Source organism: Hippopotamus amphibius, chromosome 1 (genome assembly GCF_030028045.1).
Source record: "Hippopotamus amphibius kiboko isolate mHipAmp2 chromosome 1, mHipAmp2.hap2, whole genome shotgun sequence".
Taxonomy (NCBI): Eukaryota; Metazoa; Chordata; class Mammalia; order Artiodactyla; family Hippopotamidae; genus Hippopotamus; species Hippopotamus amphibius.
Genome location: NC_080186.1, coordinates 35,197,473 through 35,211,851, shown reverse-complemented (window position 1 = coordinate 35,211,851; position 14,379 = coordinate 35,197,473). Strand labels below are relative to the sequence as shown.

General features: G+C 48.6%; 1 protein-coding gene across 1 annotated transcript; it reads right to left on the bottom strand.

Annotated features, from left to right (window-relative positions):
- Window positions 1-345: 345 nt before the first annotated feature.
- MPL (MPL proto-oncogene, thrombopoietin receptor) lies at window positions 346-13,590 on the bottom strand. The gene is made up of 12 exons (XM_057746979.1): window positions 13,512-13,590; window positions 13,225-13,357; window positions 12,703-12,881; window positions 11,892-12,190; window positions 11,328-11,490; window positions 10,946-11,072; window positions 6,925-7,106; window positions 6,620-6,762; window positions 4,464-4,623; window positions 4,147-4,243; window positions 1,877-1,964; window positions 346-1,668 (listed from the first exon to the last, which is right to left on the bottom strand). The coding sequence occupies exons 1-12, from the start codon at window positions 13,588-13,590 to the stop codon at window positions 1,381-1,383; spliced, it is 1,938 nt and encodes a 645-aa protein (XP_057602962.1). The 3' UTR covers window positions 346-1,380.
- Between the last annotated feature and the right edge of the window lie 789 nt (window positions 13,591-14,379).

Here is a 14,379-nt window from a genome sequence, read left to right as displayed (position 1 = left end):
CGTTGTTAGCCCCGGGGTACTGCACTATTCCTTGATGGTTTTCCTAAATCCTGTCTCATCTTTATAAATATGCCCTTTATTAAACTCTCATCCAGATACCCAGATTGAGTGTGTCATTTATGTCTGCCAAGACCCTGACTGATACAGTGGGTATGTTTGGAGTCAGCAAAAAACACTGTTTGTTTGAGAATGTGAATGGGTCAGGGGAATCCATAATCAGAATGGCCTAAGCACATTCACCGCTGCATATGAATGGCAGAGAGGATGAGGGAGGTTGGCATGGGGTTAAGGTGGCATTGTCCAGAAAGATTTCCTTCATTTAGAAAACATTTATTGAAGGCTTACTACCATGCACCAAGCACTACTCTAGGTGCTGGGGGTGGGGGTGAGGGGCGGGGAAGACAAATAAATCACAGCCCTTGCCCTCAAGGAGCTCACAATCTAGCAACAGAAGACAGACATGTAAATGGTTACTTGCATAAAGCATTACAGGTGCTGTAGTAGAAGTCTGGGCTGGAGATGAGAACTTTGGAATGATCAGCACATACAGGAAAGGCAATCAGAGCAGATAGGATTGGAGACTGTTATGAATGGACTCTTGAGGGACTTAAGTAATGAAGGTGTGTAAGAGACTCCAGGATAAGAGATTAGGAAGGAATAATTACCATCGTGTAGATATATCAGACACTTACTATGTCCTACTTACTGTGCTTTACTTAGATTATCCCACTAAATGCTCTTTACAACTCCATGGGATTCTATTATTATCCCTGTTTTATAGATGAGGAAATTAAGGCTCAAAGACTTTATTTGCCCAAGGTCATACAGCTAGCAAGTGGGAAAGACAGGAATTGAACCCAGCTCCAACTCCAGAGCTTATGCCCTTACTATTAGTATATTCAGAGAGGCCTGAGCAGAGCCAGGAGAGATGGTGATGTATGTGAGCCATGGAGGAGAGAATTTAAAGGAGAACCATGACAAATGACAGCAGGGAGATCAAATAGATTGAGGATTAACAAAATCTGATTGGATCTTGTGATGAGAAAGTCTGAGGTGAGCTTTGCCTGAGCAATTTCATTAGCAGAGTGGTAGTAGGGGAATGCACTGAAGTAGTCTGAGGAGCAAATAGGAGTCAGGAAGTGGAGACTCCTTTTCAAAGAGTTTGACATTAAAGAGGAGAGAGAAAGGAGGTGAAAGTTAGAGGAGCTTAGGTAAATGAGCCTTGCCTGAGGAGAGTGGGTCCTGGATTTATGTCAGCAGTAGTACTGAAAGATCAGTGTTATGAAGCTCGGCTAGGAGGGTAGACAATGGGGAAGGACGTGAGGTCTGAGATGGCTGTGCTGTTGGGATGGGGTGGGTAGGGAAGTCCAGAAGGGAGGACTAGAGGGTTTGGATCTGTCCAGGGTACTGGGAGCGAGGGGCCTGCCAGCAGCTGAGTGGTAAGTAGGAGTGGTTGGCAATGTGAGTGGTGCAGTAGGACCCCGGCTCAGCCAAGGGTGGGCACACAGACAGGGGCATGGTCCCCAGGCAAGAAGGCTGCAGTCCTCGGTAGTCTATCTGGACCTGGTGGGAACACAGGGGCAAGGGAGTCTTCTCTGAGGACCTAGGTAGAATTTCAAGGAGGCTGGGTTCCACTTCCTCACAGGCATCTGAAACTGCAGGCTTGGGCTGGAAGAGATGGGGAGGGGGTGGGGGGAAGGGGTCTGGATTAGAGAGGTCCTGTGGGAGCAGGACCTGGATTGTGTAGGGTTCAGCTGGAGGTAGGGCCCAGGGATGGTATGCTGGTGGGCAAGGGCCTTGGAAACGTTGTGTGGTGGGGCAAGGGTCCAGCTCCACACGGGGCTGGTGGTGGGTGGCGGGGAGGGGGTGCACTCACCGGACTCAGGGCTGCAGTATCCCTAAGGTACTGGCCTAGGACCCGATGCAGGTCTGGAAGTGAGGGCCACAGGGCATGCCTCATGCTCCTTGAGGAGAAGGAAGAGAAGGAGACAGTTGTGGGAGTGAGTTAGGAGGAGGAGGAGAGCACTGAGATGTGGCTGTGGGGGGAGGCTGTGAGGTGGAGGAGTAAGCTTGGAGAGGTAAGAGTGAAGTCAAGGCAGTAAAGTAAGGTAGAGGAGCATAGGTGAAAAAGAAACCTCAGGTAGCAGAGGGAAGTCAGTAGTGCGGAGGTTCGAAAAAGGGGTTTGAGTGTCCTCAAACATTCCTGCCTCAGGGCCTTTGCACGTTCTGTTCTCTCTGCCCAGAACACTCGATTTGTTCCCTTACTTCATTTAGGTTTCTGCTCAGACGTCATCCTGACAGAGAGACCCTCCCTGACTGCCCTGTCTAAAATAGAACCACCTCCCTTCCCCATCATTCTCTGTCTCCTGCCCTGCTTATTTTTCTTTATAGCACTTATTGCATATTTATTAGATTCTTTTTTTTTTTTTTTGGCACACGGGCTTACTTGCTCCGCGGCATGTGGGATCTTCCTGGAGCTAGGATTGAACCCGTGACCTCTGCATTGGCAGGCAGATTCTTAACCGCTGCGCCACCTAGGAAGCCCTAGATTCTTATATATATCATGTAGAATGTAAACTCCATGAGAGCAAAGAGTTTGTCTATTCACTCACTCCTGTAGCTCCAGGGTGTAGAACACTGTCTGGCCCATAATAGATCCTCAAGAAATCAGTTGAATGAATGAAGAGAACCAATGGGGCTTTTATTAAGTTACTGAGGAAGGTGGTCTCTCCAGGAAGAAAGTGGATTAAGGTGCTTTGGGGGAACCTCCAACTCCTTAGGCTCATATTTCCACATGGAGAGACTTTAGCTCTTCTGGGACCTCACTCGTATCTCTCCAGGGGAGAAGGAGTGAAGTATCTGGTAAACTGGGGAAAAGGAACTGAGGATGCCTGGTTCTGCAGCACCGCCTCCCTCTTCTCCCTCAACTTTTTTGTTGCATCTGGCTACTTGCATAGAGGCTACATTGCAGTCTGCTCATACATAGGAGTGGATTAAAAGCTCCAAGACATGTCCAAGAAGAAATGTGAGCACAAAAGAGGGGCATCTAAGCTAGCCTACGGCCATCTAAAGAGGCCACCTGGAGGAGTTCCCTTCTGAGCTGAATCTTCAAGAATCGAGAGGTGTTACCAACTGAAGGATTGAGGTGTGATGGACTCTGTCCTTTATGTTTATAACTTCCAGTGACATTTCTCCTCAGCCTTAGTCTCCCCACATAAACAAGTCATTCATTTATTTAAGGGTGTGCTATTTGGCAGGCACTGTGCTAAAGATTTAAGGATGACCAAGGAAGGCACAGAGAAGACATATAAAGAAATGAATGCAGTAGAATGCTTCCGGTACTATGAAAGAAGTCTGTATAGGGGCACAAAGAGAGCAGCCAATAGGGGAGCATCAGGAAAGGTTTCCTAGGAGTTGGTGGAGAAAGTTATTTAAAGATAAATGGGTATTAGTCATCCAGGGAGGATATTCCTGGCAGAGGGGACATTATGCACAAAGGCGCTGAGAAGTAAAACCACTTGACTTGTGAAGGAAATCACCAACAGTTTGGCAAGGCTGATGCCCAGGGCGGGAGGTGGAAATACTGACAGGGCCCAGATTTTGCACAGCCTTGCTCCTCATTCTAGAGTCTGGACTTTATCCTGAGGACTTAAGGAGGCGGAGCGACAAGTTCATGTGTGAATTTTAGAAAGATTATTCTGGAGGCTGCATGAGGCTAGGCTGGAGGGAGAAGGGGCTCCTCCAGCCTAGCCTCAGGCAGGTGAGTCAGGTGGTGCCTGTAGGGCTAGAGAAAGGGGGCTATTGTGTGAGTGAGCTTTAGGAGGTGGAATGACCAGACCAGACTGGATAAGGGGGAGGGTGGCGCCTACGTGTTCTGGCTTGGGTGACAAGTGGACAGCAGCCTTGCTACTGAGATGAGGACGCAGAAGGTGGGGCTGTTTGGGGTGTCCCGTTTAGTGGACATGTTAGAGTGTAAGCAGGCGGTGCGACTTCCAGGGAAGACGCGCTGGAAGCAGCCTACGCCACAGGTGTGGATGTGGGACTGTCCGGAGAGCGGGCGACATAGAGCGACGCAGGGAGGCTTCTTTAGAGGCCGCCGGCCCCGCCCGGGCCACGGCCCCGTCTCCCGCCTGACCGGAGCGGTACCTGTAGTGCGCAGGAAACTGCCACCGCAGCAGCAGCAGGCCCAGGAGGGCGCTGACGCCCAGCACCAGGAGCAGAGCAGTCACCAAGAAGATCCAGGCTATGGGACAAAAGCAGTCAGACCGCTGGGGTGGCGCAGGCGGGCCGCGCCTGGCCGGAGCCTCGCCCCCAGGCCCGCCAGGCCCCACCCCTGGCCGCCCGGGGGGCCGGCTACGTCTGCGCAGCCGCAGCCCGGTGGCCTCGGAGCCCCGTCCCTCGCTGCGCCGGCGCCACTCCGCTCGCTCAGCCGCGGGCATCCTTTGCCCCGGCGCGGCCCTCACCGGTCTCGGAGGCGGTCTCCACCCTCACTGGGTCGGACCAGGCGCTCCAGGGGCCTCGAAAGGTGGGGCCGTGGAGCCTGGCGCGCAGCTGTACACGGTAGCGGGAGCGCGGGCGCAGCTCCAAGGTCTCTCCCTGGGCCCCGAGAGGCGGCTCCAGCACCTGCGCAGAGGAGAAGCGAGCGGGTGGCCAGCCAGGCTCCGGGTCCCGGTGGGCCGGCGTCGGGGCCTCGAGAACGCGGCATCTGTTTGACCCAAATACTGCAGCGCTGAATCCCCGGGGTTTCCCCCAAAGAGCCTCCTTGGCAGAAAAGACGCATGCCGGAGGAAACTGGATGGAGAGAACACCCGCACAGAGAGCCTCGCCCTGACTGCAGCCTCGCCCTGTCTGGCGCGGTACAGCCCCGGCAAACTGACTCATCTACACACAGAACTACTCATCCTGACACACATACACACGATAAACCGACACAGATCCGGTACACACACACTTACCAGGCGCGCACTAGTACCCCCGGTCGGGCGATGGAAACCCCGGACACGCTCAGATACTCAGAGCCACGTAGACCCGGCCACAAATAACATCCTCTCAGTAGAGGATGCCAGCACTGTGCTAGGTGCCGGGGGTGCGAGGACAGATTCTAAGCATAGAGAACAAGCGTCGTGTGTACAAGCAGGGAGACGTTATTAACTTGATCAGTTAGCAAATGTTTATGAACTGCATACGATATGCCAAGCATTGGCATAAACTCGGCACTGGGGGAAAAGATGAATGAAACATGGTCTCACATATCTTATGAATAAGACACCCAAACAAGTAAATAGTTACAAGAAGTAATTACTGCAATAATAATGATATAAGTAAGGTACCTCGGGAGCATTAAGAAGAATGTAATGCCTGCGTTGGTTGGAGGTTACAGAGTGTTCCGTGTGCTAAACGCCTGCATGGGCCAGGCTGGATGGTCAAAGGTGAGGCTAAGGTAGTGGTGGTAGAGACTTGAGGCCTGTTAGTACAATACACTCAACTAATTTGTTGATAAATAGAGGGAAGGGAAAAGGGAGAAGAGTCAAGGAAAATTCCAGGCTCCAGGAACTGGGTAAGTGTTGGTGCCATTGTCAAAGACAAGGAACAAGAAGAGTAAGTTTGAGGAAGAAATGCTCTATGGGTGTAAGTTCAGCAACAGTCAGAACTTCTGAGTGGTCATGTCAGAATAGTGGTTACCTTGGAGGGTGTGCATATGTGCCTAGTGGGCATGAGAGACTTCTGAGGTGCTAGAAATAACCTCGGTCTTGATCTGGGTAATGGTTACATGGCTGTATACACATGTACAGATTAATCAATGGTGTATTTAAGATTTGTGTCACTTTATGTAACTTATACCTCAGTAAAAAAAGTAAAATAAGTTTGGGGAAGAAGATGAGTTTAGTTTTGGATATACTGAATTTTGAAATGCCCTGGGGGGCTTTTAGATAAAGCTGTCTGGTAAGAGGTTGTATATACATGTGCTGAATGAGAATAAAAGTAGAGATGAATACAATAAACTAATATTTAATGTATATTGAGTGCCTTCTATTTGCCAGGCGGTATGCTAAACATTTATATGTTTAATTTTTAGTGTAACTCTGGAAACTACATAGCTTTATCCCCATTTCACCAGTGAGGAAACTGAGACTTCAAAAGTTTAGGTTCTTCACCTGTGGTATAGAAGTTCCTTTCCATATGGGTGTTGGAATGATAAATTTGGGATGGTTAATGGAGAGTCATTGAAACCAAGGAGTTGAAGTACTCACCTAGGAAGAGCGTATATATTTATCTAGAGGAGAAAAGAGTCTAGGATGGGACTTTTGGAAGCACAACCTATTAAGGAAGTGTGGAAAGGAGGAGCCAGGAAAGAGTGAGGAGGTTCAGTCAGAGAGGTGCTTAAGAGAATCAGGAGAGACTGATATCCCAAAAGCAAAGGATGGAGAACATTTTCAATAGGAGTAGTCAGCAGTGTCAGATGCCAAAGAGAGATTAAGACACTGTTGAATCAGATAAAACATAGATAAACAAGCTCAGACATGAATACACTTGGACAGCTTCACTCCTGATAACAGACAGGGTGAAACTCAGAGATACCTTGAGTATGAGGTCTGGGGGCATGGTTCCTTGACTGTACCTTCCAGTCCTGATGGTCTTCTCCTGTGTATCGGAGCTGATAGCAGGTCTCTTGGGCTGCCCAGGATGATGGATGCTGCCATTCCAGTTCCAGCTGCCCGCTGGAGACCTCCCTCCAGTGCAGGTTTGGAGTGGGGATGAGCACTACAGGGACGTCAGCAGGGACTGGCCTAAGCCCTTCTGTGCATGAGACATCATGTCACCAGGGCCATGGGTCAGAAGTATCAGAGTTGGTGATCCTGGGCATGGGGTCAGACACGGTAGGGGTGGGAACCACGTGGGAGGAGAAGGGAAGAAAGCTCTTACCAGCCTGGCGGATCCAGAAAGGGGAGCCCAGGTAGCTGTGAACAGCACCCTGGGCTGTGGTCACCTCCACAAGGATGTGAATAACACTGTCATTTTGTGACTTGAAGTGGCAGCGGGAGAACTGGGAGGGCTGTGATCCTGCGTTTTTCTCCTCCTCGTCACACTTCTCCCAGACGGGGTCCCTACGAATCAGCCCCATAGAGTCATTGAATCAGGCCTGCCTCAGAGACTAATCCTGATATTCCCCATCCCACAGGGGATTGGATTATAATCTAACTTGTTCCTTGGATGGGCCTCCAGGGCTTTCTCTCTCATGTCATAATGTTTTGTTTTCTGAGGTTTGTTTCAGTGTCCAGCCTCTTCTTAAAACAAGATCTAGATGAGATAGGAAAACAACATGGGCTATAGAGTTCAGGTCTTGGCTTATTGGTGTATAACTCTGGGCAAATTACTTGATTTATCTCTGCCTCAGTTTCCTCATTAGTGAAATGGGTTAATATTACCTACTTTGAATGGGATTATTTCAAAGATGAAAGAGCTTTCATCTTTCTAGAGGAAAACATTTATGTTTTTAATCTGTTCTCATTAGGCAGCCCTCTTAGTCACCTCTAAATATAATTTTACTAATAGATTTTTATGACAGCCTCCTAACTGGCTTTTCTGCCTCCATGTCCGCCACTCCCTTCAATTTGTTCTCTGCACAGCAGCCAGATCCAAAATGTTGATCTGATCACGTCCAGAATATATGACGAATCTGTTCATGTATTTTGATGTTTATCTCTGCCACATTAGATGAAACCATTGTCTGTTTGCCTGGATTAAGGCAAATTTCTAGCTGGTGATCCTGCTTCCACTCTTAATTCTTTTTAATTACACAGAGAAACATCTTTTAAAACTTTAAATCATATCATGTCACTCTTTTGCTTAAAATCCTTCAGTGGCTCTGCATTCCTACTTGGAATCCAATCCAAACTCTATACCAGAGCCTGTAGTACTCCTTATGGTTGAGTTCCTCCCTGCCTCCCCATTCTCATCTCCTACAGTTCTCACACCAGTTTACCACCCTTCATCCACACGGGCCTTCTCTCTGTGCTGCAAATATACCAGATGCACTGTCTTTGCAGCTCACCTTGCCCTGGATTGCCCTGCCTCTGGATCTCACGTGACTCACTTCCTCTTGCCACTTGGGTCTCAGCTCACCTGTCACCTCCTTGGCAAGGCTTTCTCCAACCAGTCGAAAGTAGTACCCATCCCCCACCCTCCCACTTCGTCTTTATCATATAACCTTGTTACTTTATTTCTTCACTTGTTTCTCATGCCCTTTCCCTCCCCCAACTATAATGTAAGCCCCAACAATGCTGGTAAGCCCCAATTTTCTGTTTTGTCACTCTATCCCCAGTGCCTGGTACATAGTCACCTTCAATAATTGTTGGTTGAACACGTAAATCCTGTTCCTTCCTGATTATAACCCCTAAATGACTAGCTATTACTAAAATTATTTCTCGTTTTATGTATTTTTATGTTTACTAATTTGTTCAACAAACTGTGATAGGCCCTATGAATACACAGAGGAATAATTTTCAAGGAGCTGTCATTTTAATGGGAAAGGTAGATGGTATTTTTCTGTGATGTGCACAGGCCGGCTTGGGAGTATCAAGGAGGATCATCTAACCCAGACGGGGAGGGTCAGAGGATAGTTCCTGTACAAGGCAGTGCTTAGACTGAGTCTTGGACTATAAATAGGACAGGCAAAGGGGACAAACAGGCATCCCAACCACATGCTCGTGCACAGATAAGAGATATGGTACTTTGGGGGAAATTGTGAGTGGTGCAGAACACTTTTAGCTTAGAGGGCCTGGTGGGGAGTGGTAAATGTGAGCCGACCAAGGTCATGGATGGCCTTATTGTCTTTCTAAGGAGCTTGAACTTAATCTTGCAGTAATGATGGAGACATTTAAGGATTTTAAACAGGGAATTGTCATCATTAGCTTTGTACTTTAGGAAAGTCACTCTAACTGCAGTTTGTAACAAAGGATTTGTGAGGGTGGACTAGAAGGAGAGAAATTTATTAGGACAGTGTTGTGGTATTTTACATGTACTGTGGTGAAGAGCTGAAAGGAGGGTTGTGGCAGTAGGGAGAGAGGGAAATAGATGGATTCAAGGGATACTGAAGAGGTAGAGATGACAAGTGTTTCTGATTGGATGTGGAGGGTGTAGAAATGGCAGAAGTTCAGAGTGGAAAACAGTTGATGGCAGGATGGACAAGAAGAGGAGGAGCAGGTTTTGGTAGAGAATAGGTGAATTTGTTTTCGCTACCCTTTAATCCATTCTTGGCCCCTCCATACTATGGAAATCTGTGCAGTTATTAAAAAGAATGAGTTACATCTTTTTGTAATGATCTCTAAGACATAGTTTTAAGTAAAAAGTAAGCTAATATATCATATCTATAATGCGGTCCAATTTATATTGAAAATTAAATATTGTGTAAAAACATATGTAAATGCATACAAAAACTGGAAGAATACATTAAAACTGTTAATAGTAATTATTTTTTATTATTCATTCATCCAACAATTTTTTTTACTGAGCATTTACTGTGTTCCAGGCATCGTGTTTGTTGAGAATATATTGATAAGTAAAAGCAGACACTGACTTTGCCCTCATGGATCATGAATAGTCAAGATCAGCCCTTCTCAACTGGAGCTCTGAGAGAGAATCTTGTTATCAATCAAATAACCACGTAAGGTATAAATGTAAAATTGTAACTATGATAAGTATTTAAGAAGGAGAGGTACATGGTGCAACAAGGATGTATAACAGTGCCATTGGACCTAAGGAGGAAGGTCAGGGAAGGGCTTCCTGAGGAGGTGACATTTGAATTGAGATCTGAAGGATAAATAGAGGTTAAGTAAAGATAGGAGAGCTGGGTAAACAGCATGTGCAAAGATCCAGAGGCAGGAAGGAATATGGCAGGTAGGAGGGAACAAAAGTAGCCCAGTACCGGAACAGAGAGCACAAAAGGCAGCATAGTATAAGATGAAGCTGAAGGTATAGATAGGGGCTGAGTCTTTTAGAACCTTATACGGCCACAATAGAGTTCTTTTGTTTGTCCTAAGATCATTGGACGCTATGGGTCTTGGAAGACTTTTAAGCAGAGAATTTTATATTTATTTTTGCACTTTTTATTTATTTGTTGATTTTTAAAGATTTTTTTGATTTGGACCAATTTTAAAGTCTTTATTGAATTTGTTACAGTACTGCTTCTGTTTTATGTTTTAGTTTTTTGGCTGCGAGGCATGTGGGATCTTAGCTCCCCGACCAGGGATCAAACCTGCACTCCTCACATTGGAAGGCGAAGTCTTAACCACGACCGCCATGGAAGTCCCTATTTTTGCACCTTTAAAAACTCACTCCAGCTCCTGTGTGGAGAATGTTTTGGAGGATCCGAGAAGTGATCTGTTAATAAGTCTTCTCAGTAGCCTAAGTGAGTGATGATGACGGCTTGTACTAGGGTGATGGCAGTGATGAACAAAAGTGGACAGATTATAGAGATGTTTAATAGGTAAAATCAACAAGACTTGGTTATATACTCGATATAAAGGAAATGATAGCTCAGTGAGGTGTTTGGTGGAAATTCTTGAAGGCCAGGCGGAGTTTTGATTGGATCTGATACATAGCAAAAAGTTGCAGTACCTATTTGAGTAGGGAAAGGCCATGCAAAGTTTAACAAAAGTCAGTCTGTCAGCAGCATGGGGGGTAAATTGGAGGTAGATGAGAATGTAGGCGGTTGCAGTGGTCCAGGTGAAATGATTAAAGCTGATTTAAACCAAGGCATTCCCAGCGGGTATGAAGAGAAGTTGAAAAGATACAATACCTATTGGAGGATGAGAGCTTGGAGGCCATTTGGTTTGGGGGACAAGGGAGGGGAGTGAAGAGGACCAAGAACAATCTCTCCCTTCTTTTTTGCAAGGTTGTGCTTCTCTCCCATGACATCAAGCTCAATCAGCAGTTCAGTTCTCACCTGTCTCTGGGGCAGCACCGTGCCCTGCTGTGGTAGAAGAAGCCTTGGGAGCTAGCATGGTCCCGCTGCTGCCACTGACAGGTAACATTCCTCAGGTCCAAGGTAAAGCACTGCAGTCCAATTTCCACTGGGGTCAGAGAAGGAAGTCCCATCAGAGCCCACATGCTTCTACTCTATAGGGTATCCAGATCATCTTACACACATAACTTGGAACATTTACTTCTGTTCTTTCTTCTCTCTCTGAACATAGCTCATTCTGTTCAGTGACAAGTTTGAGATCATCAGGAAGGACCATGGTTCCCAGAGCTTCCATGTCCAGCCCAGGCCTCTCTAGAGATCTTTTCTATCTCCTCCCCATCTCCCTATTCCTTTGTTGACTCACCTGCATCCCCAGGCAGGTCCACGGTCACAGGAAGGGACCAGGATCCCCAGGAGCCACCAAGGGAGACCCCGTCAGGTTGGCTGCGTAGCTGGAGCCAGTAGGAATTACCAGGCTGGAGCCCCGAGATGAGGCAGCTTCCACCCTTCACTTTCAGAGACGGAGCCTTGGGAGAAGAATCCTAGCCTGAGAATCTAGGTCTGCCTCTCAGCCAAGAGAGCCTCCGTCTATTAAATTTGAAGCCCCACAACATGCCTGTGGAGGCACTCAGTTCTTCACTGGATAGATATGCATACAGACTGGGGGCCAGGTTGGTGGGTTTCAGGTGGAGTTCAGGGCTTTTTAGGAAAATCCACATTAACTTGGAGGCCTGAAGCTCTCAATTTTGTTGGTATGAATGACCCAAAGTGGGAGATCCCTAAATAGACATGGCTCCTGAGGGCTAATCAGAGCCTATACTAACTCTCCGAGGACCAGCCTCGTCTGGAATCCCCCAAGTATGGCCTATCCTTTCTAGGGGCAAAATTGAGGGTAGGAGATAGGAGGTGGAGCAGAAGGCCAGGATACTTCTCTAGTTGGGGTGGTCTGCCTTGGTCCATCCTGTTGGGTCATCGTGGGCTGAGCACATGGAGACTGGTCCAGAGCTGGGGCTAGGTTTGCTCGCTGCAGGGCTGGGCAGCAGGTTTCTGTGGACAGCAGCAGCGTGACTGTGGGGCCAGTGGAGTTCCTTGGATCCTTGGGGCCATAGCGGAGTTCGTGCCTCAGAAATTCACTGATTTCGGGAGCTGGGGCCTCCCAGCTGATCTGAAGTTCCCCTGGCTGGCTCCCACCCATGGCTTTGATGAGACTAGGGGGAGCTGGCAGGCCTGAGGGTGAGACAGAGCACATCAGAACTCTTTGGGGGCCACAGCCTACAGCTCAACCCATGGACTGTAGAGAGGGGTACTAGAGGCTGGTTTGAGGGCAGCCCCTGGGGCTGGGCAGGGAGGCTCCTTATCCTGTTCTCCTGTCTTCAGAAGAACAGTGACCTCACTGCAGGTGTGTTAGGCTCAGTGCTCCCTCAAGAGCAGGGACCTCTCTTCATCTGTGCATCCTTGTCACCTAGCACAGTGCCTGGCACGTGGTAGGTATTCTGTAACTGATGAATGAGTAAATGGATAGGTTAATGATGGAAGATCAGGGTGTCTCTGGTGTGAAGTGAAGTCTGGCTCTGGATGCTGAGGCTTAGAGGAATGAGAAGGGGGTCTTGAGGTGCCTCTGGGGGTCTGGTAGTGGGGGGCATCCTCGTCGTCTTGAAAGAGTACAGCTCATTCTGATTCTAGGAGCTGGCCTGAGGGCAGCAAACGGGGGGCCAGAATGACAGGGGAATGGTACTTACCCACACTATCCACTGAGAGCACCCGCTGGGTCAGATTCTGGTTCAGAAACACGTTCTTCACCCAGAGGTGCAGTTGAGAGAAGAGGCGAACTTCATCCTGGGCTGGAAACTGGCACATGTATCTGGTTCCAAAGGGCAGCACGCGCTGGAAACTCAGGGGGCAGGCACGGGGCTTCTCCCTGTGGGCACAGGAGAAGTCCATCCTACCTACACAGCCACCTGTTCAGCCCTGCAGACCCAGGTCTAGGCCCAAGCCCAACTTCTATTTCCATTACTGCCATTTTTCTTCTCGGTGTCTGGGATGGGTGAGATTAGGGGTTATGTAGGGGCTTGAGCTGGGTATATCCAAAGCACATCTGTTCATTGAGTGGCTACTTAGGGCATGTACTTGGAGTAGTCCTCTGATAGGGCCAAAGGAGGGAAGCTACTTGAATGGGGCTCAGCTGCGGTACGTACAGGACCGATACAGGGGAGTGGCATATACATGATACATACGTGTGATGTATATGATACAGCACATACCCTGGGTAGGCATACAACAGCTGATATATTTCACTGGGCGCTGCCTCTTCCTCATCCCAGAAGCAAGTGAGGTCCTCAAATGTTCGGGAGAAACAGTTCAGGGACTCTGAATCCGAGGCCAGCAAGGAGGCATCTGAGGAACAGCTGGTGAGTTGAGCTCTGGGTCCTCCCCCGCATGTTTGTGGGCAAGAGTAGGGGACCAGTGGGAGCCTCCTACTTTCACACCCCACCCTCCCAGGGCTCCCTCTGCCTGGGTAGAGATGATCGCCACCCTCCACACACCTCACCTTGGCCGGTGACTTGTGCCAGGTTTTGGGGGGCCGGGAGGAGGCAGGAGATGACCACCAAGAGGGCCCAGGAGGGCATCTTCTCCGGCACTGTGTGCCTGCCTTAGCCCATCCTCCCTGCCGGAAGCCGGGCCCCAATCCCCTCCCGGGCCAGCCCCTCAGGTTCCTGTCAGATACAGCCCCACGTCCTGTCCCTGTCCCTGCCCCTGTGGGGCCCATCCAGACCACAGTGGGGCCGGGGGCCGGGGGAGGGGGCGTGGGAGTGGGCAGGAGGGTAGGAGGAATTTGAAAGAGAGGATATAGGCCATTGGGTGGGAGGGAGATGAGGGGGGAGGGTTACATTTTTTTTTGACCATGTACCAAAAGCAGAGTAAGCCTCTGTGTGTGTCCACATTCACTGCTGTAGAAGGGCGTATCATGAGCACAGACAGCAACATTTACTGAGTGCTACTTACTATGCTGCCAGGTGCTAAGCACTTTACATCTACGGACTCAGCTAATCCTCGTTAATAGTCTTTTTATTTCCATTACAGTGATGAGGAAACTTAGATGCAAAGAAAGTAAAGATCTGCCTAAGGTGACACACCTCCTAAGAGGTAAAACTCAGGACATCAAGCTTTAGAACCCAAGTGCTTAACAACCATGCCAGTGCCGCTGTCACCATCTGCTTTGCAACTGTGACAAAATGGTGGCTATTTCCTCTTTAATAGGTTCTGTCACTTTGTGCACAAATAAACACATTCTTCTTGGCACTAGACACTGCCCTCCATGTGGGGAGCCTCCACAGCTGTCTTTTGTTCTTTGCTACTCAAAGGGTGGTCCATGGACCAGCAGCAACAGCATTACCTGGGAGCGTCTTACACATGCA